The sequence below is a fragment of the Trichosurus vulpecula genome, chromosome 5, assembly GCF_011100635.1.
Source record: "Trichosurus vulpecula isolate mTriVul1 chromosome 5, mTriVul1.pri, whole genome shotgun sequence".
Classification (NCBI taxonomy): domain Eukaryota; kingdom Metazoa; phylum Chordata; class Mammalia; order Diprotodontia; family Phalangeridae; genus Trichosurus; species Trichosurus vulpecula.
In genome coordinates this window covers 126,710,393-126,733,180 of record NC_050577.1, presented here as the reverse complement: position 1 = coordinate 126,733,180, position 22,788 = coordinate 126,710,393, and the positions used below count along the sequence as shown (strand labels likewise).

The window sequence follows — 22,788 nt, the reverse complement described above, 5'->3', positions numbered from 1 at the left end:
AATAACCGTAGACTGTATAAAATATCTGAGAATATGTCTGCCCAAAAAGACCCAAAAAACTACATGAACATAATTATAAAACACTCATTATACAAATAAACTCGACTTAAAACTTGGAGAAATATTAATTGTTCATGGGTAAGCAAAGCCAATATAATAACACCAGCAATTTTACCTAACCTATTTATTCAATGCCATTCTAATGAAATTACTAAAAAAATGTTTAACTGAGTCAATAAAAATAATAACAATATTCAACTGGAAGAACAAAAGGTCAAGAATTTCAAAGAAAATAATGAAAAAAGAGTAAAGGAAGGAGCAGACCTGAAACTATATTACAAGGCAGTAAATATCAAAACTACCTGGTACTGGCTAAGAAATAGAAAGGCAGATCAATGGAACAGAATAGACGTACAATACACAATAGTGAAGGATTATAATAAATTTGTGTTTAAGTTTTTGGGATAAGAACTCATTATTTGCTAAAAATTGTTGGGAAAGTTGGAAAGCAGTCTGGCAGAGACTGGGCATCGACCAATATCTTAAATCATATACCAAGATAAGGTCATAATGGATACATGACCTTAATATAAAGGGAGATATTACAAGAAAATTAGAAGAACATGGAATATATTACCTATCAGACTAGGAGAACAATTTATGAATAAACAAGATAAAGAGAGCAATGTGAGGTATAAAATAGATAATTTCGGTTATATTCAATTTAAAAGTTTTTGTACAAATAAAACCAGTGTAGCAAAGATTATAAAGAAAGCAGAAGATTAGGGAAAAAATTTCATAGTCCCTCAGATTAAGATCTCATTTGTCAAGTACATAAAGAATTTTGTCAAATTTATAAGAATATGAGTTATTTCCCAATTGATAAATGGTTAAAAGTTATAAACAGGTGCTCTTTCGATGAAGAAATCAAAAATTATATGTAATTATATGAAAATGTTCTAAATCATTATTGATGAGAAAAACGCAAATTAATACAATTTTGAGATATCATCTTAGATCTATCAGATTAGGAAATGGCTAAACAAGTTGAAGTATATGATTGCGATGGAATATTACTATAAGAAATGATGAGTTCATTGATTATAGAAAAAAAACATGGAAAGACTTGGGCCTATGAAGAAAGATGCTATCCACTTCCAGAGAAAGAACTCATAAATGGAAGTATATACAGTATGGTGTGTTCTCTCTCTCTCTCTCTCTCTAACTCTGTGTGTGTGTGTCTGTGTGTGTGTGTGTGTGTGTGTGACACAGCAGAGAACAAAAGAAATCTTAGAAGGAAGCACAGAAAAGCTGAGTAAAACTTGAAAACAACATGTAGTACTTATTATGTAGTTGTTGCCTTTTTTAAAAAAATAAAGTCTGAAATGGAAATTCATGGTTTTATATTGAATCTTCTCTTTATGTTCTACTATGTACATGGGAAATTAATTCCTTCTCATTGTGTATTTAAGTTTAAAATGAATTAAAAAATTTAAAAATAATAGTTCTGGTATTCATATTGATCCGGTCATAATATATATTATCACATTCAAAATGAACACATATTTACCTCAAAACTGAGCAAATTGGCCACAAATTGCTTCATATGAAAAGCTTATACATATAATATCAGATGTCTAGATAACTTTACTAATGTCCATTTGCCAAAGTTCTAAAGGAGCCCTCTCATAAGAAATAGCACTGCACTGATGGTCAAAAGATGTAGGACTGAGACTCAGCTATGATACAAGAAAGCTGTAACTAATTTTCACATTATAAACAACTGCTTGTAATGCTATATCTTCTGGTCCCAATTGCTGGATTGAAAATAATTGCTGAAGAACTTGAAATTCTTATCATAATCAGGGCAAGAAATCTGAGCAAATCTTAAATGTTCAGAAAAATGGATATACATGCCAAACTGATAATATGCATGAAAATCTTTAAAAATCTGCCATAGATATTCACCCTCTTTAAAATAAATACATTAGGTATACTTTACTGGATATTGATGAAGAGAAGAAAAAAGGAAGACAACAGCCAAGCATGTGGGTGAGGAGTCTGTCCAGCAGATGGTGTCTAGGTGGTGTGCGTGTGTGTGTGTGCGCGCGCGCGCATGCGTGCGTGTGTGTGTGTGTGTGTGTGTGCAAGTGCATGTATGCACACACATCCAAACCATACAGAGAAGAATGTTTTCAGAGTCAGTGCTGTTGTTGAGAGTGAAGCATGTTCAAGGCAGGGAAAAGGGCTGGCTGACAGAATATGACTAAACTGAGATGTGGTGGGGGTGGCAGCAGGGAAGATTATCATTACTATTTTGTTATTATTATTAATTCTAAAGTCTTATCATTTGACCTCGCAGGAACAGTAATTCTACTGTTGAATTCCTAGAAACATCTCAAATTTAACATTTCCAAAAATACTCATGTTTTTCTCCCAAACCCACTCCTCTTTTACACTTCCCTTTCACAATCTCAGTGTAATTCAAACACTCCACTTTTTGTCACCCCACATGTGCAATGAGTTGCCACATTTTGCCATTTCCACCTCTCTCACATCCAACCCTTATCTCTACTCAGATGTTCAGGCTCTCATCACCTCTTAACCTAAATTATTTTAACAGCCTCTAAATTGTTCTTACTGCTTCAAATCTGAGCCCACTACCATCTATCCTCCACATGACTGCCAATTTGACTTTTCTTAAGTGTAGATCTTCCCACGTCACTCCCCTGCTCAAGCTCCAGTGGCTCCCTCCAAAGTAAAATATAAACTCTTCTGTTAAGCTTTCAAAATATTTCACCAATCTTGTCCCAACTCAGTAATTCCCAGATTCCTTGGACATTAGTTCTCCTCTTGCACTGAAAAATTAGATTTTGCTCCATTCCTCACACATGGTTATCTATTTCCTGCCTTTGTGCCCACTGTTCCTTACATGTTCTGCCTTACCTCTGCCTCGGAGAATCACATTCTTCCTCCATGATGAACCACTAGCATTGTTCTCAATATGATGCCTTTCCTGGTCCCACCAGCAGCTTATTCTTCCTTACCCTAAATACCTCATATTTGACTATTTTCTATTTATATTGTATATATTTATTCATTTTATCTATATATGTGTTGATCTCTCCTGTTAGTATATAAGCTGCTACAGAATAAGAGTTCTTTCATTCATTTTATTTGTATCCTCCAATACCAAGTTCCTTACATGTAGAAAGCACTTAATTAATGCTTTTTTGGTTGATGTTAACAATGTTATGGACCTTATTAGTTAATAAAAGACTGGCTGGGCAGCTAGGTGGCACAGTGGATAGAGTACCAGGCCTGGGGTCAAGAAGACTCATCTTCCCGGGTTCAAATCTGGCTTCATACACTTACTAGCTATGTGACCCTGGGCAACTCACTTAAACAAAGAACAGAGGAATCATCACTTCCCCAAATTAGAAAGGTGAGAGACTACAAGCAGAGAATAAAGCACATATTGTCAGACTTGCTTGCTTTGTCCATTGGCTATGTATGCTTAACTTTTTTTTTTCATTGTTTCAAGAGAGGTTAAATTGGGGAAAAGAACATAATCCCAAAATAACTGAATTAAAAACAAAACAAAAGTAGAATAGATAGTGAAAAAACTGAAGCATTGGACAGTTGGGGGCACAGTGGATAGAGTGCTGGGCCCTGAGTCAGGAATATTCATCTTGGTGAGTTCAAATCTAGCCTTAGTCATTTACTGGCTACATGGCCCTGGGCAAGTTGCTTAAACCTATTTGTCTCATCTGTAAAATGAGCTGTAGAAGGAAATGAAGAAGAAAACTCCAGGATCTTTAACAAGAAAACTCCAAATGGGGTCACAAAGAGTTACATATGACTGAAAATGACTGAACAACAACAAGTTGAAGCATTGAGTGTAGAAATTTGTTTCAAAAAGGCTGGTAGTAAAAGAAAGGAAAGAATTATTCCATTAACACTTTTAGTTTAATTAATTAGTCCTCACTTAGGACTTAAAAGACAAGGGGAAGATGTTTTTAAAAGGATTAAGGAAACTACAACATGACTGTAAACAAGGCAAGAAGCCATAAGAGAGGGTATTACTCAAATGTATGAATGACAGGATTACGCCTAGAATCAGTTCAAATAATAAGTAAGGAGAAATGAGAAGAGGAGGACAGGTAGAAGGTTTAGCTTTTTTGAATATTAAAGATAATTCTTTTTCTGTGACCACAAATAAGTAAGGAGAGCAGGTGATGATGGTGAGAATTTTTACAAAATGGAAGACAGTAAACTCCCATCTAACATTCTCTGTCTCCCTGAAGGAGAAACTAAATCATCTGCTTTAAGTATGCACAGTGGTAGTGCAGTTCAAAATGGCACCATTTTTTGATGGTTTGTGAATGGGGAACAATATTCACTTTTTTGCTTACCTTTACAGCCCTTGATATACAGGTTTTCGGGGGCAACGCGATCTTCAATTAGATGAATGTTCATTATTCATTTTGTGGAAAGTTTGTGGAATTTCAGGCTCTTTCCTTTCCCCCTTGTTCATTATATTTTATATTCTCTCCACTTACTGTCAAATGCTGTGTCTTCAGGGAATGCAAATTTTATTATCACAGGGATATTCTCCTGTTAACAAATGCTATTAAAATAATATCTCTTTATATCTAAAGATCTCCAAGTCTGAACTTCTCTTAATTTAAGAAATGTTTGACTCAGAATATTTCTAGTACAACAACAACAATAAAAATCTGGTATTCATTTTAATAGAATGTTAATCTCTAACCTCCTGATCCAGATATGATGCAGGTATTTTTTTGGGGGGAAATTGTACATCTGAATGCCACAAATGTGCGATTTTTCATATCATATATTGTTACCCTCTTCTCTGCATTTTTCTGTTGGCCTTAGTAATGAAAAAAATGCATATAAAATACTTTTAAACTATAAAATATAAATGTAAGCTTTTATTGCTATTATAATAATTGAGATTTGACTATAAGTTACGTGGGTGGTTTCTTATACTTTACAGGAAGAGGGGAAGAAAAACACTTTTTACAGTCATTTCAGCCTCATTTTGATTACTTATTAGAAAAATGTGCATGGTGAATTGAAGTAGACATTTATTTGATAAAACTAAATTTCATTCAATTTTGCACCAAATGTTACTAATACGATGTCTAGGGCAGGCTTCTAGTACTGACTACCAAAATAAAAGCAGATATTAATATTTTCTTTAAAATGTGAAGAAAAATTACACATCTATAATTCTGCTCTCTAAGGCTTTTTGAATTTTTACACATATATTTTCATACATATAGCTATATACACATATATGAACATGTACAAAATAAATATATAGTGTTAATATTAAGGTTATCTAATCTGATATAGGGAAGATCTTAAAAATCACAGCATCTCACATCTAGAAAGGACCACAGAGGTCATCTAGATAAACCCATGTGAGAACAAAAAAATACTATCTAGGCTTTTCCTAGTAAATAGTCATCAGGCCTCAATTGATGATTCCCCATTCTACTTTTGAATAGCTTTAATTGTTGGGAAGTTTCTTATATTTCATATTTTTTTTTTGTTAGAGAGCATGTGGAATGATAAAGTTCTAACACGTAGAATAAGGGGGATGAGAGAGCTTACTCAGCCCCTAGGTGACACAGTGGATAATGGCTAGAGTGAAGTGGATGGATTGCTGGGCCAAAAGTCAGGAAGACATGAATTCAAATTTGAATTTAGAAAATTACTAGCTGTGTGACTTCTGGCAGGTCACTTGACCTCTGCTTGCCTTCGTTTCCTCATCCATATAACGGGGATAATAATAGCACCCATCTCCTAGCATTCCTGGGAGCATGAAATGAGGTATTAATTGTAGAAACCTTATCACAATGCTTGGTGCACAGTAATTGTTACATACATATTATTATCACCCCTAAGGGTTGTTGTAAAGATGAAATGAGAAAGCACAGAGCCTGGCACATAGTAGGCACTATTTAAATGTTAGTGAGGATGATAATGATGATGATGATGTCCAACTTTCATTTTCTCAGTAAAGAGGTAGGTGAAGGAGAGAAGAGAGTCTTTTTCTTTGGAGTACTCTAATTTCGAAGCGTTAGTTGGGAGGCAAGAGAAAGAATGTCCAAAAAAGGGGGAAAAAGTAATGTACCCAGGAAAGTGAAGGTAAGACAAGGGTAGAATACACTATTTCTGCTAACTAGTACTCCAAAGGAAAAGATTAGTCAAACATAAAAGGGATTAGGGGAAGGGAGTGGGTATTTCTGGAACCTCATCCTAATATTGGCTAGGCAAGTAAAGATTTTTAAAAATACAGTAGGAGTACTAGTACTCTTAGTAATAGTAAAAGTATGGAGTAGAAAAAGGAGAGTAGCTAGGGGAGATTATTATTTAAAACAAGAATCAAGAGAAAACTATATTAATATTTCCTTTAATGAGCTTTTGTACCTCTTTTTCCATTTTACCAATTCTATTTTTAAAGTTTTTCTCTTCAGGGAATTTTTGTATCTTTCTCCACTTGGCCAATTCTGTTTTTTTAAGGAGTTCTTTTCGGTGGACTTGTGTGCCTCTTACTGAGCTGTTGACTCTCTTTTAATAATTTTCTTTCATAACTATGATTCCTTTTTCCAAATTTTTCCTCTACCTCTCTTATATGCTTTTGAAAATCCATTTTGAGCTCTTCAAGGAATTTTTGTTGGGCCAGTATCCAATTCACATTTTTCTTTGAGGCTTTGCCTGTAGATGTTTTGACATCATTGTTTTATTTTGAGCTTGTGTCTTGATTTTCCCTGCCAGCATATAAACTTTTTATGGTCAGGTTCTTTTTTGTTGTTGTTCGCTCATTTTTCTAGCCTATTTCTTGAATTTTAAATTTTATGCTAAAGTTGGGTTCTCTCAGGGTGGATAGGGTACTCCCAAGCTTCAGATTCTTTATGCTCCTGTTTTTTGAGTTGGTTCTAGGAATATGTAAGTTTTTGGTGCTTCCAGGGTGATATAACGTAAGGAGAGGTGTGGTCACTGCTCTCCTGGCCTGTGCTCTGGCCTTTACATAAGAAGGGACCGTGTTGCCCTGTAGGTGCAAGTGCTAGTGGTCTTCTTGACCCTAGAACTGTGACTAGGTCCTTTGCTCTCCTGCAGCTATAAAGGCAAATGCTCTTTTCTGCCTTGGAACTGAGACCAGGACCCCTACTCCTTCATGAGCAACCACAGGCACTCTTCTCTTTCCTGGAGCTATAACTAGGGCTCCTGTTCCCCTTTAGCCACAAGTGACAGTATTACTCTTTTCTCTGAAACTGCAACCCAGAATTGAGTATGGGCAATGGAACAAGTTCCTGAACCCAGACACGGGAAAGGATCTCCTTTAATCCCTTTATGACCAGTTGTCTGACTCCCTTATCACCTGTAGATTGAGCACACCTGAAAGTGCCACTGCTGACATAGTCCCCTCTAAGGTCTGATGCTGGCATTGCCACAGAGTGGCTTGTGCTGTGCCCCAGCTCACCACCCCCATGTGCCAGACCTTTTCTGCCAACCTCCTAAGTTGTCTTGAGCTGAAAAATTGTTTCACCATGACCCTTTGTTGGCTCTGCCAGTCCAGAATTCAATTTTAGGTGTTATTTTAGATTTGTTTGGAGGGAAATCTGGGAGAGTTCATATGAATTCCTGCTTCTATTCTGCCATTTTGGCATGGCTGAAAGTCACATTTATAAAGAATGAAAGGAGCATAAAACCCAAAAATTGGGTCTAGGTTTGAAAGTGGCAGGGGGTAAGGCACAGGGACAGGAAGGGAAGGGATGAAAGTAAGGTGCTGACTAGTATAAGATAGCTCCAAACACTGTAAATGAGAACATACACTCTTCTCCTTTGACCTTCTAAGTTTGTTATTGATTTCCTTTGCCAGTTCCATAACATGCGTACACAGAATGACTTCAAATCTACATATTCAGTCCTAACCTCTCTCCTGAGCATCACTAACTGCCTGCTATACATCTTGAGTTGCATGGTCTATCAGCATCTCAAACTCAATACATATCAGTCCCTCCTCCCAACTTTCCTATTTTTGTCAAAGGTATCATCATCCTTCTAGTCACCCTAATCCAGGTGGGCATCCCTTAAAATCAACCTTAATAAATTACTGCTAATTTTGGAGAGAATATTTCCTGTTGAGTTAGGAGTTTGGAAGCTAAATTGCAAAGGATTGAAGAGTAAAGGTGCCTTGCAAAAAAAAGTGGTTAACAAATGCATGTTGAATAAATATAACATAAGCAGTTAGTCTTTTTCTGGTGTTACAACCTAATTACCTTCTAAAAGTTTTTGTTTTGTTTTGTTTTTGTCCAACGAGCTTGCATTTCAAGACTCTGCCCAGCTTCTGGTTTTCTCAATAAAAATACTTGCAGGTATCTAATTCTGTTCAAATCATTTTTCTGGATTTTGCTCAATTGTGTATATTTATTCCTGGGCATAACCCATTTTCATTTTCTTGTCAGAATATCATGTTCTACATTGTACACAACCACAGACATATGGATTCTGTGAGGACCAACCCTGACAGACTTCGCTCTTCTCAGCAACACAAGGTGCAAGGACAACTCCAAGGGACTCATGATGGAGAATGCCATCTACATCCAGAGAAAGAACTGTGAAGTTTGAATGAAGATTGAGGCACACTACATGCTCGCCTTTTTTTCTTCTCTTTTGTTTTTGTTTTTGGGGGGTTTTTTGGTTCTGTTTCTTCTTTCTCATGATTCATTCCATTGGTCATAATTATTCTCCACAACTTGACTAGTGTATAAATTAATTCAATGCGAAGTTATACATGGTAGTTATATGAGATTCCATGCTGTCTTGGGGAGGGAGGGGAGAAAATCTGGAACTCAAAATTATGTAGAACCGTGTGTTGTAAACTAAAGATAAATAAATAAACAAACAAATAAATAAATAAATAAAAAAGAATATCATGTTCTAGCATCTCTTTTTCCATTTTTTTGTGATATCATAAAAATTCCGACTGGGGTTCCTTAGCATTCAATCATCTATGTAGCCATTTTTAGTAATATGTCTTTATCTGTGAGTTCTAGAGCTGACAATCACATTTTAGGTATATTTCCTCTGGAATTTCTTTGGTAGTGACTCATGGATTCCATTTTACTTTGTCCTTTGGTCCTAATTTTTGGAGGTAATTTTCTTTTGTGATTTCTGAGAATACAGTATCTAGGCTTTGTTTCATTTTGCCTTTCTGGGAACTCAACGATGGTTAAATTATTTCTCTGCATGCCATCTTCCAGGTCAGCTTTTTAGAAAAAAGAATAAATTTCTCACAGAGTATCATGGATCTAGAGTAGGAAGGGACCTTAGAAAGCATCTAATTAAACCTACTTGTTTTACAGGTAAGGAAACTGAGGCTGGGATAAGTGACTCATTCAATATCCCATAAAGTATCAGAGGTGGGATTAGAACCTAGGTCACCAGATTCCAGAGACAGTTCTCTTCCTATGTTAAAACACTACTTCACTCCGTATCACACAAATTTGTTCAAATTTTGCTACAACATTTCTTCTGTATAATTTAATTTTTTCAACTTCCTCTTTTTTGAAAAACAGGGTATCTACTGCTTTTTCTTAAAGGTTCCCAGCTTCTGTCCTGCTGTACTCCTAATCTTACCCTTCATTTTGTGTATCAGATCCTCAATAAATTTTCAGAACCCCTGTGGCACTTATTATTGATGTATTATCATCTGTTTAATTCTAGTATTCTCATCTTCTATACTATAGCATTCTTTTTTTCACTGTAGTATACTATAGTTGTTAAAAAGTCAATTTCAGAGTTTAGACCATCTAGATTCAAGTCTCATCTCCAATATTTTTTGAATTTTTTTTAAATTTTATTTAATTCTGAATTTAAGAAATAAAACAAACATTTCCATAACAGAAAAAAGATGATAGTACATGAAACTACATCTATTATGTACAATTTACTATTCCCTTTAAATATATGATAGAGTTATCATGTAGCTTTCCTTTCTTTCCTCCTTCTCCCCTGCCCAAGAGATTGCTACCATTGAGATATATGTGTGTGTGTGTGTGTGTGTGTGTGTGTGTATGTATATACGTATATACGTAAAACCATTCTATGCATACTTCTATTTATCAGTTCTTTCTCTGGATGCAGATAGTATCTTCCTTCAGATGTCCTTTGTAGTTAATTTGGTTATTTATAATAGCCAAAATGACTTAATCGTTCAAAGTTGTTCTTAAAACTATATTGTTGTTACTGTATACAACATTCTCTTTGTTCTGCTCATTTTGCAATTCATCATTTCATTCATCTTTAATAAACACTGGCTTTGTGAACATGGGAAATTCACTTAGCCTCTGAACTCTCCAGGCAATCTCAAAGGCTAAAAGTTGAAGAGGAGATACCCATATGCATTGGGAAAGGAATTTCCTTCCTGATCAGGAATTCCCTATGTACTGGGGGCATGAAGGAATCCTCTTGAATTGGCTTGGCAGATTAGTGTGAGCATTTTGTTTGTTGTTGAGTCACTTCAGTCATGTCTAACTCTTCATGACCCCAGTTGGGGTCTTATTAGCAAAGATCCTAAATTAGTTTGCCCTTTCCTTCTCCTGCTCATTTTTTAGAGATGAGGAAACTGAGGCAAATAGAGTTAAGTGACTTGCCCAGGGTCACACAGCTAGTAAGTGTCTGAGGCAGGATTTGAATCCAGGTTTTCCTGACTCCACACCCAGTGCTCTATCCATTGTCCACTGAGCTGCCCCAGTAAGGGCATTTACAACTCAGCAATTTGCAAACAAATTTGCAATGCTACTAATCAGGGCTTGTTTTATTGTTTGTTTGTTTTGATTGCCCAGACTTGAACTGATGGAGAAAATGTTAGTAATTCAGATTAAACTTACATTTTTTTTCAGTGGGCTGGTTGTTAAGCATTTGCCAGAACATCACTGACTATACCAGTGAAATCACAGGTTCATAGACACCCAAATCTTGTTTGTGTTAGCAATTTTTCTTTGTTTTCTCATTTTCTTAGTCTCCACCATCTTCCTCCAACACACATGCACACACACACACACACACATTCATTCATTCACTTTGGAGGCTAAACACTTAAACTTCCATCATCTAAGTGGTCTAAGAAACTGAATGAATTGCTGCAAAAGTGAGAGTCCATCATGTTATGATGGGTAGGATGGCAGCTTTTAATGAATGTCTACTCTGAGCTGCTGTTAATTTCAGCTTTTTAAATTCTCCCTTGAGTTATTGACTCATCTAAAGCCGGTAGCACAGGGCCCAGTTTTGAGATTGGGGAGATAGATGCCCAGAGCACATAATGGATGTGGATAGTATGCCCTTGCTGTTTTTTTAATTGTCTATAAAGATTACCTGGCAGGAACTCCATCTTTCTGAATGTTGTTGGGTTTAATTTGTCAGCTTTCTTATCATTTTGTATGGTAAGGGGGAGTTAAAATACAATTCTTCATTCTGCTCATTTACTAGCTGTTCCAAAGACAGATAGGGAAGAAAGGAATATAAGAACAGAGAATGATGTGTAGTCCAATTTGGTTAAAGCTAATGCTGAATAAACTTTATCTTAATTATAAGTAAGGTGCTTTAAAGATGTTTACTGCTTCTCTAGGTCCCAAATAACTACATCTATGGCATACTTAGCCATCCTAGCATGGTTTAGTAATGAATTCAGGATGTCAAAAAAGTGTCCTATTGGAAGGCAACATTAAAGTGTTTTCTAAAAGCTAAACATATACAAATATTTTGCTCCAGAATTTAACTCTGCCTCAGCTAAAAAGTCAATACACAGGGGACAAAAGTGCCCTATTTAAACTACACAAAAGACAGGAAAAAGTAGACTGCCTAATGCTTTTAAGTTTTTGAAAGCGACAGTTTTCCTCTCTTGGGTAGCTCCTTGTTGGAATATGGAACTATTTTAAATAATACCTTCCTGTTGTAAAAATTCAGCAGCAGGAGGCACATTGTGATAGTCAGATGGCCATCCTGAGGTGCTTTCACAAAGAAAACAGAGGAAACAACTTGATGAAAATTATGACTATAAAAGCTAATTTTTACTTACTGCATGAAAATGTGATGATCAGCTTCAAAAGACAAGGGTTCACTTTAATGAAATAATCAGTGTAACAAGACTAAATTATCTATATATTCAAAATGTACCTATAATTAAACACCACCTGCTATTTCCTCATAGCATTCACATATGTGCAAAACAAACAAAATAGCTGTTGTGGATTATTAGTTTTAAACGTCTTCATTCTTCTTATGAAACAGAAGTACTTCTTGTTGTTGTGCAGTTGTGTTGGACTCTTCATGACCCCATCTGGAGTTTTCTTGGCAAAGATACTGAAGTGGTTTGCCATTTCCTTCTCCAGCTCATTTTAAAGATGAGGAAACTGAGGCAAACAGGGTTAAGTGACTTGCTCAGGATCACACAGCTAGTTAATGTCCAGGAGCAGGTTTGAACTCATAAAGATGAGTCTTCTGGGCTCCAGGCCCAGCACTCTATCTACTATGCCACCTAGTTGCCCAGAAGTATTATCTCTCAGATAGCAAGACTAAAATCCAAAAAAATACATACGACTTTCAGTTCTCCATATTTCAAGCAAATATTTTGTATTTGTGGATGTATTTTTTTTTATCATTTTCACCTCCTTGAAAATGTCACTCTGATAAGGAAGAGTCCTTGCATGTATCTCTCCTCAGGATTCAGCAACGCCTTCTTCTCAGTGGAACATACAAGGAAGGAGTATAAAGTGTTTTCTTTTTTAAACATGGGTTTCAGCACTTATACACCATATACATATGGAAGTCTTCAAAGAACATGGCACACTTTTTGGAAAGTTCTTAATGAGAAGAAAGCACGATTCTTTGACATTTGAGACTGGATGCTGTTTCTGGAAAAAGCCAGAAGTTGTTCATAGTAAAATGTTGTTAATAAAGTAGGTAGTGCCAATTTTGGCAAAAAGAAACAATGAGGCATGACTATAACGTAATAGGATTCACCTTCTTCTGTGGCTCATAAACTTCTTCTGAAGGAACTTTTAAAGAGTAGCTCAAAAATTCTATAGTAGTATCCTCGAAATATCCATATAACTTCTCTAAATAACTACATTTAAGGGACCTCCAATTTATAGCCTAGGAATCTGAGACCAAGAGATTAAATGATTCTGGTAAGGTTATATAGCTAGTAAGTTATTTGAGGCAGGATGTAAATGCAGATCTTTCTGGTTCCAAATCCATGCTCTATCCATTGCACTACCTAGCTACCTATTTGAATATGCAAGTTTTGTTATAATTATTGAGTTTTTTGAAGTCTCATTACTATATACTTGTATCTTATAACAACAGGATTACTACTTAATAATAATGTTTAATATATAATTTTATAGAATCATTATTTCATAGCCAAACATCTTACCATTATTACTAAAGAGATATTATTGTATTTAGTGGTTCTTTAATTAATTTGTTGTTATTCAGTCATTTTTCAGTCATATCCATCTCTTTGTGACCCTATTTGGGGTATTCTTGGCAAAGATATTGCAGTGGTCTGCCATTTCCTTCCACAGCTCATTTTACAGTTGAAGAAACTGAGGTTAAGGGATTAAGTGACTCATTCAGGGTCACAGAGTATGTAAGTGTCTGAGGCCAGATTTGAATTTAGGAAGATGAGTCTTCCTGATTCCAGGATCATTTACTGTAATTAATTTAGGTAACTTCTAAAAATGGAAAACCCATTTCCTAATTACTTCTAGTATAAAGAATAAATAAAGCTAATGATCACATTATCAAACACATCCTTACATCACAAAGAAGAACACAATATATCTGCCATAATCTTTCTGTTGGCAAAGGAAACTTATAAAACATAAGGCTGTGTTTTCATTTCAAAGAACTGGGGTATCCAGAATCAAAAATGTGTTCTACGTTTAAAACAACCTCTCTCATTACTCTTTAAATTAAAAAATAAAAATGAATTTCACAGCAACAAGAAATTCCTTGAACATCAGAACTTATAAGCCAAAATGATTAGACTACATTGATGTGACAGCTAGGGTAGGCTCAGGTAGACAAATGTGTTCTGTGTTAGAAAGAAGGTGAATCAGCAGACACACATGAGAAGGATACTAGCAGGACAGCATATTCAATTAAAAATATATTCAATTTTTCCAAATTACATCAAAATGTATCTGTTTCTTTAGGAAGAAACCAAATTTCCATGTCAAAATGTAAACTTCCTACTGGGGTTTAAAAAAATAAGCAAAAAATACATAATGGATCACAGCTAAGAAGTACAAGAGAGGTCACACAGGCAGGGGATGTGACAGATGAAGCAGAAACGTCCTTGTCACAGTATATCCTAAGATTTTTGGCAGCCACTTACCGATTTTGATGCCTTTGGGACCCTCCCTCATTGACACAACAAAATTAATGCAATGTTTGCTAAATCTGTCCTATTAATTTGGGAACCAACATGGCCCAGAGCATCCAGGAGGCTGGGGAGAGGCAGAGAGACATGACAACAAGATCACTTTGCCATCTTTCCTCAGATTCAAACTTGCTACCTACCTACTCCCCTCCACACAGATTCTAAATACTTTCTCTGAACACAGAATTTTCTTGCTTTGTAAGGGTACAGATAAATAAATAATGGCTTTTAAAGCTAACAATATGTTGCATTCAATACTTCTGTATCCTTCTACTTACCTTCCTTTCTTTTCACCTCTACATTTCTACTGTTAACATTTCACTTACTTCTTCAATCAGTAAAGAAAGTATAAATTCAATATATCCTTTTCTATTTTTTAAAATATAATCATAAAAAATTATTCCTGAATTCCTGGCTTCAGACTATGCTGAGGTTACTGATAATAGTCATTTATAGTACACAACAAATCAGAATGTTCATTTACCTTAATAAATATCATGGCATATATAAAAAGTTTAAAACAATGAGATACATCTAATACTGTGGTAATACTGGTAAGCAAGCTTCCCAAATCACACCTCAGAATAGAAGCTGCCAATGGTGGCAATTGCTTATGGTCAATAATAGGTCACAATAACATCCAGGGATCAATAGATATTGCTCAGTTGTTTCTTTCATATCTGACTTTTTGTGATCCCTTTTGGGTTTTGTTTTGGCAAAGGTACTGGAGTGGTTTGTTATTTCCCTCTACAGCTCATTTTACAGAAGAAGAAACTGAGGCAAATGGGGTTAAGTGACTTGCCCAGGGTCACAGAGCTAGTAAGTATCTGAGGCCAGATTTGATAGGAAGATGAGTCTTCCTGATTCCAGGCCCATTTTACCTCCTAGATGTCCTTTCCAAATTACTGCTTGATTTATCACCTGGGTTGCCAAGATTCTTTCCCCTAGAAGTGAAAAGACAGTTAACTGATGAGACTTTGGAGTGAGATAGAAAGACAGAAAGTGAGATAGAGAAGACCAGCATCAAACTATACCTGGAGTAATATGTTCAGTTCTAGGTGCCACATCTGAGGAAAAATTGATAAGCTAGAGTGTATCAAGAGGAAGACAACTAGGGTAGTGAAAGGCCTTGAGATTCTGTCATATATAAACCTGTTAAAAGATCCATAACTATTTAGTCTGGAGCAAAGAGGCTTTGAGGGCAGTTTTCAAGTATTTGAAGGGCAACTGCATGAAAGAGGGATTAGACATTTTTTCCTCGGCCTCAGGCAGCAAAACTAGAATCCAGAGGTCGTAATGTCGAAGAAGTTTTAAAATAAGGCCTGATGCAATGAAAACTTCTTAACAATTAAATCTCTCTTTAAAAAAGGAAAAGGATTGCCTCAACCCTGATTCCCTGGAGGTCTTTGCAAAAAGACTAGATGGGGACCAGACAACTACTTATCAAGTATGTTTTAGAGAAGACTTTTGTTCAAATACAAGTAGGCCTTTAAAGACTAAAGGTAGGATCCAAACCACTTACTGTTTTGTTACCATGGGAAAATGAATTGAAAGGCATGGACTTTTATTGTGTATTGTTGTAAAGTTACCCCTTTTCAAAATTTCCTTATCTTACTATTCCAATCAGCAGGATGCTGGGTTTTCAATAATATGCTGGTAACAAATACAGAGAATTGTGGAATGTTAGGGCTGGAACAGATTGTGTACATGAAAATATTGAGAGAGTTTAAAGAGACCAGTCCAAGATCACTCATCTACTCAGTGGGAGAACGAGGGGTTCATTTTCTTTGTGCCTGCCCCAATGGGCCAAATAACCCTCCAGACATTGACTTGGTGACATTTGAAAACTGGTGGCTTTTCTATTCAAAACTAACAATCTCTTCAAAGGTGGAATGAGCAATCTGTTAAGTGTTCTCTACTGTTGGAGGACAAATCTTGTACTGGTAGGTGTCATTCAGGAGAAAATAATACATCATTGAAAGACGTTTTTCATTTAAAAAAAACAGTTAAGTGTTTTTCCCTTCATGATTCAGTGTCAGCAAAAATGAATGAAATTCATTTTAATGCCAAAAAGAATTAGATTTAAAGGGAAAATATCTATTAATATAGCTCAGGGTTAGGAAAAAAACATAAATCATGTTATTACTTTTCTCTGAAGACATGAGTTGTAGCCCTAGAACTTGTGTTATAGACTTATTCATCATAACTTTTTTTAATAGATGTAAATATGACATGCTGGTTTGCTTCTCACTCTCAAACACAACGTTTTCAATGAAATATGGCCTATGTATCTATTTATTTCAGGGACTTCAAAAACATCCTTTGTTCACTGACCACAGACTTGTAGGATTTTAGAACTACAGACTGACTGTATATAAGATATATACTCTCCTTATTTTGACTGAAGTACTGAATAGGAAGACTAGGTCTGAAGTTTCTCTTTGGGTAATAATCAGAATAAACCATCAAGGGAGCTGGAAGCATCCAAATAAAAGAGATTGTTTTTAATAGGTAAATTTACCAAATTTGAAATTTGTGGAATTGACCAACTAAGGTTCAATTTCATCCCATATAACCTGAAGGGTAAAACTCAAGAATTTCCAAGTTGTCATGTCAGACAGGAACACACTAGCTTAATGTGATATAGCTCTACTACTAAGATTAAACAGCTGGACAAAAAGAGAAGGAAGGGGAAACCTGTGTTCTGGAGGTGGAATGAAGCATCAGTAACTCCTGGCTTATGAGAAGAAACCTGGAGTCGAAAAATTATAGAAAGCATTCCCAGCAGGCATAGTATTGTTGGTGTCCATATAATACTGGAGCACAGCAATGAATATCATTAACTCAATGTCATCCGCACCAAAAGTTATCAGTTTGGACTATAAAAATTAACATAGTAAAGTCCCAGTAAATTCTAGTGGAGTGATGATCACAGGATCATAGATTTTCAAGCCAGACACAACCTTACATATCATAGATATTTCCAACCCCATTATTTTATAGATGAGATAACTGAAGCCCAGAAATATTAAGTAACTTGTCCAAGGTCATGCAGGTAGTAATTTGTAAAACCAAGATATATTGAGGTGCTTAAAATGAATGAATGAATGAATTACTGGGATATTTTTTCCTCTGTGGAACAATATTTTTTTCTGGTTTTGATGGTCATGTAGGATAAGAAAGCATCTATAACCAATCCAAACCAAAAATAATAGATGAGCAAAGAATAAGTTTAAGTAACAGAAAACAACAGAAAGCAAGATTGACTTTGAAGAAAATCCACTCCAACTTCAATCTTGTCAAAACAGAAGGATAAGGATAGAGACAGATATTGGGAATTCAAGAGTAATATGCTAAGACTGAAGGAACAGGAAATATATTATTAGCATATTTTTGTACAAATATGAAAATGTAAATATATATTAAATCATTGTTAAATTGTGATTGAAGTATACTTTTATAAGCAGAGAAATAAAGTGCTTAAGAGTCCTCCTGCAAATACTCTTCACACAAGAAAAAAAAGGAAAGAATACCCCCCTCATGTCCTGACTTTTCACATAGGAAGAGTGCATTTATAAGGTCTGAATTGTTTTTAAGATAGAGGAAAAGTGTTCACTTGGGTTGGGTCATTCACATTCTTTTACCCAGTCAAATTTGTGACACGCTTAAAGAGGCATTCTATGACCATGGAAACTGACTAAGACTATCCACTTTTTCTCACTTTCCAAAGAAGAACTATGGTTACTCATCCAAACTTATACCCCACATAGTTCATAGCTTTAATTTTATTTTAAAAAATAAATTGACATTTTGTCTTACCAAATACGCTCTTCAACAAACACCCAAGCAAACGCATTTAGATGATTTAAAGTGGTTAATTTACTATTGACATAAAGGAGAGATGTGTGCTTTAAGTTTGGTAGTATGGTATGAAGATTCAACATCGTATTTGGCCAGAGTTAAGATGCTATGTTGACATTATTGAAAATGTGATCATCGTGTATATTCTTCTTTGTCTACAATTCTCTTGTTTTGTATCACTTCATGTAGATCTTCTCTTCTTTCTTTGAATTCTTCATCTGTTATTCCTTAATAGTGTAGAACTATGCCATTACATTTATATAATGATTTTTTCATCCATCACTCAGTTTGGGCAAATATTTTATTATCACAAATGATAATTAGATGCTTTGTGACATTATGACTAGTTACATTATTTTAATTTTGTAAAGCTCATCATAACTCACCCTTCCTAATTCCTTATCTTCAAGGGCTAGAACTCCAGTACTTTCAGTGAAGAGCTTTACTTTGACCACAGGTCGAGGATGAGTAGTGGTAAAATCTCCTTGGGTACCCCATCTGTAATAAAATAACAGAAATTTCTTAAAAGAAAGATTTAATCTTGTCTAGTATTAGATTTATGCTCACAGAAAGCAATGTTAAACTACGTAGCATCTTCTGTGGCTCAGTGAGATTAATTTTTATCTTTGATTGTTGTGAACTGACAGATAACACGATCAAGGAGAAAAAGTGACATTACGAAAAACACTTTGAGATCATGATGCAGTTATTAGCCTATCAGAAATAAAAATGCATTACTTAATTATGTCAAAGGTGTTCAAAAGTGAAAAGGAAGCCTCCAGATGCATAACTCAATTATGATTTAATGAATAATCCAAACTAACTAAAAGTTTACTTGATACTCGTTAAAAGTAATTTGACTCTCCAGCTGTAGGAAGAACCCATTGAGCAAACAAATAAAGCTGGGTAAGGAATAATGTCAGTTTTAGAAGTGTATTAGTAACAAAAAACTTCTTATTCTATCTTCACAAGCTAAGAGTCATGGTATGTTCAGCTCAGGTAAAGGTGGTAATTAGAGTTAAGACTTTGCTATTGAGCATTTTTTTTCATATAAGACTAAAAAATAATGTTGCTGTTTTACATATAACATTAATATTCTGGGAAGACCTTTGAATCTTGAACATTTTTTCCACCTTTTCCTTGGGGCCTCCTTAGAAAACATGTTTTATTCTTTTAAAATATTATCATGAACCATTTCTACTGCACTGTTTTGTAAGAAGCTTTTGTTTTTCTAATTCTGACATAAAAGAAAAGAAAATGCATTATTAATATATTAATGTCTTGCAGTTAATTTCCCAATATGCTCTCACAGGAATGAAGTAAGTCTGGCGACATCTGGCTTTCCAAATCATTGTAGGAAAATAACATGTTTTCTTGGCTTATCTTTTAATTACTAGCATCTTTCTTTAATTTCACACAAATCTATTTCAGCTTATTTCCAGGCTTGCATGACAGAGAACTAATTGTAAATACATGCCCTAAAAATCAGTTCCATCACAAGATATCTTATCAAATATTACTTCTAAGTAGTTCAGATCTCAAACTATGTGAGAGTCAGCACAGCTTGAAGGAAAGATCACAGATCAAAATATCATGTTTTATAAGAAGAAGTGGAATATACACACACAAGATAAAAATATACATGAAAAAGTCACTAAGTAAAAAAAATGCTTAATTTACTATTAGTTTGTAAAAAAAAAAAAGAATTTTCATCTTCTACGAAACACTCTGAACTTTATATTTGGAAAATATACCACAGAAATCTTTCCTGTTGCACTTCTAACAAAATGATACCTGCAATTATGTCTACTATGGTACCTTTTCTCAAATCCTGTCAATTAAGGCATACGACATCATGAAACTGAATAAAATAAATCTTTTTATTTCTGTGACTATGTAAATAAAATTACATATTCAGAAATGAAATTCATTTGCCAATGATAAACGCAAAGTTAATGACAAGGAAATAGCACTACCCAATTGTGAACTTAGATTGGTAGCAAAAGGAATGAGTAATAAAATATTGTTTTTGTAATTCTATAATATGAAGATATTCTTGGATAAAAATGGAGACTGCTAACCATAGGCTATGGATGGTAAACAAAATAAATGAGACGTGGTAAATAACTTGGTTAAAAATCTAAACAAGATCTCCTCTAATAAACTTCTGTTAATCTATAATACATAGGTATCTCCACTAGATCCTATTCTGTTACTGCATTGTGTGCTAGAGATGGCCCTGGTTTGGGTTTTTTTTTGGTTGTTGTTGTTTGTTTGTTTTTAAGCTATGCCAATGGAATGCAAGCCATAGTTAGTTATACCAACCTTAAAAGGGCTTTGAGTACAGTTGCAGTGATTAAGCAATTAAAGCTTAATATCATACTAAGACTTTAAGCAATTAAAATCAAAAACTAAAGTAAAATTTTGGGACACTTTGCATATCTTTTAACTGCCTAAGTTTAGAGAGGCTCAATACCAGACTGAATACACAATTATTACCATTATCACTACTATTATTAATCATTTTCATAATTTTGGACTTATTAGGACCATAATAAAGCATTAAAGGATTGTACATTGGTGGCAGGAGTATTTATACTGATGAAATCACAATTATCTCTCTACGCAAATAAGTCTCATATAGCTTATTAACCCTAATCTCTCCCTTGAGTTCTAGTGCTACATATCCAACTGCCTAATGGACATCTTTACCTGTAAGTGGCAGCTCAAACTCAGCACATCCAAATTTGAACTTGTTTTCTCCCTGATTAAACCTGACCCTTCTATGAGATCTCTTATTTCTAACATGAGGCCTTGCTGAGCCGTAATTTGAGGTTTGGCAACCCAACAATAAAATATAAAACTAGTGAGATACTGTTGACTACATCTCTCTTGATAGGTTCTGATCCTCTGTAGAGGGAAGATTTAATTAGACACCAACTTGACTTAATAATCTATTTTATTACATACTTTGTTTTTCATAGGCCAGAGGTAGAGTGGGTCTGCAGACACAGAAAAGGGACCCTGCTTAACCTCTTTGCTTCTTCCACTGCCATCACAGAAAAAGTGGTATAGAAAGAGGTAGAAAAAATAATCAAAATTTCTACTTCCTTCAACCTGACCCTGGATTTTTTTTTCTTTTTTTCTTTTTCTTAATTGTACAAAGTGTTTCCCGAGTCCTCTCTATTTGCCATTTCTCATCCACCCAGCTCACAGGAGTTCACAGAGATGCAGATTTTCAGAGATAAAAAATTATGGTAGATGGATTCATCCCAGGCTTTGAATATAGTCCCAATGATAGAGAGTCATCTACAGACTGACATAGTTAAATTGGGAGAAATTAAATATGAGATTTTCTAGAGCAATTGAGAATTTACAACCTTCATTAGGAGGAATCTTCAAGTGAATATAGTCTAAAATGAACAGAATAAACAAGGAAAGATTCACTTAAGACACCAGCTCAACCTAAACACTGAGCTTTCTATTGTTGTCTGTAGCCAGCCCTCCAACCAGTCTCAACAGGGCCATATATGGTAGCCACGAGGAAAAGTTGCCTACATCCAAACCTCTTTATTCCAACCAAATTATGAAACCTTTGAACATCCCCCAGGATGGCGATGACTCAGCCCTAATCTACACTTGGTAGTGAGGATGAATGCAAATTCATTCACCTGTAGGTTCCATCCAGTGAAAGTTGTAAGTCATTAAACTGTTTTATTACACTGAATTTCAGGAATTTGATCTGCTTGATTATAGGAATTTGTAATGGGTTTTGTTTCTCTTGCCTTCTCAATGTCAGGAGGCAGGGTGAGGGAGAAAGAAAATTTCAAACTTAAAATAACATTGAATTAAAATATTTTGAGGTACTTAAACTATTTTTAATAAAACACCATCTCTGTCCTTAAGGAGTTCACAGTCTAAGTGGGACACTGAGATGCATCACCAAATCCTGCACTTTCTAGTTTCACAACACGTTTTGTATGTAATCACATAGCTGCCACCTCAATGCAGGCCTTCATCACCTCATGGTGGACTAGCGAAACAGCTTTCTCCTTGGTCTCCCTGCCTCAAATCTCTCCTCATTCAGATTCATCCCGCATTCAGCTTGCTAAGGTGATACTTCTAATGGGCAGATATGATTACATTATGTTACTACTCAGCAAATTTCAGCTGCTCCCTATTACCTCCAGGATCAAACATAAAATCCTCTGGCATTTAAAACCTTTCAAACTCAGCCCCTTCCTGCCTTTCTAGTATAAAAATCTTCCAAAACTTGCCTTTTCTTATATTTCGAGTTTTCATACACTCTCCACGTACACTACAATCCAACGACACTGGCCTTCCTGTTGTTCCTTGAACATGATGATCCATCGCTCCTGACTCTGAGGCTTTTCACTGGCTATTCACCACGTCTGGGATGTTCTCCCTCCACACTATCACCT

General features: G+C 35.2%; 1 protein-coding gene across 6 annotated transcripts in view; it reads right to left on the bottom strand.

The window, feature by feature from the left end:
* CADPS2 (calcium dependent secretion activator 2) overlaps positions 1-22,788 on the bottom strand; it is a 730,659-nt gene that overhangs the window by 338,972 nt on the left and 368,899 nt on the right. For all 6 annotated transcript variants that reach the window (XM_036759293.1, XM_036759295.1, XM_036759294.1 and 3 more), the window contains exon 7: positions 18,733-18,844. In XM_036759293.1, the coding sequence (XP_036615188.1) occupies positions 18,733-18,844 (112 nt within the window). The remainder of the gene's footprint in view (positions 1-18,732; positions 18,845-22,788) is intronic.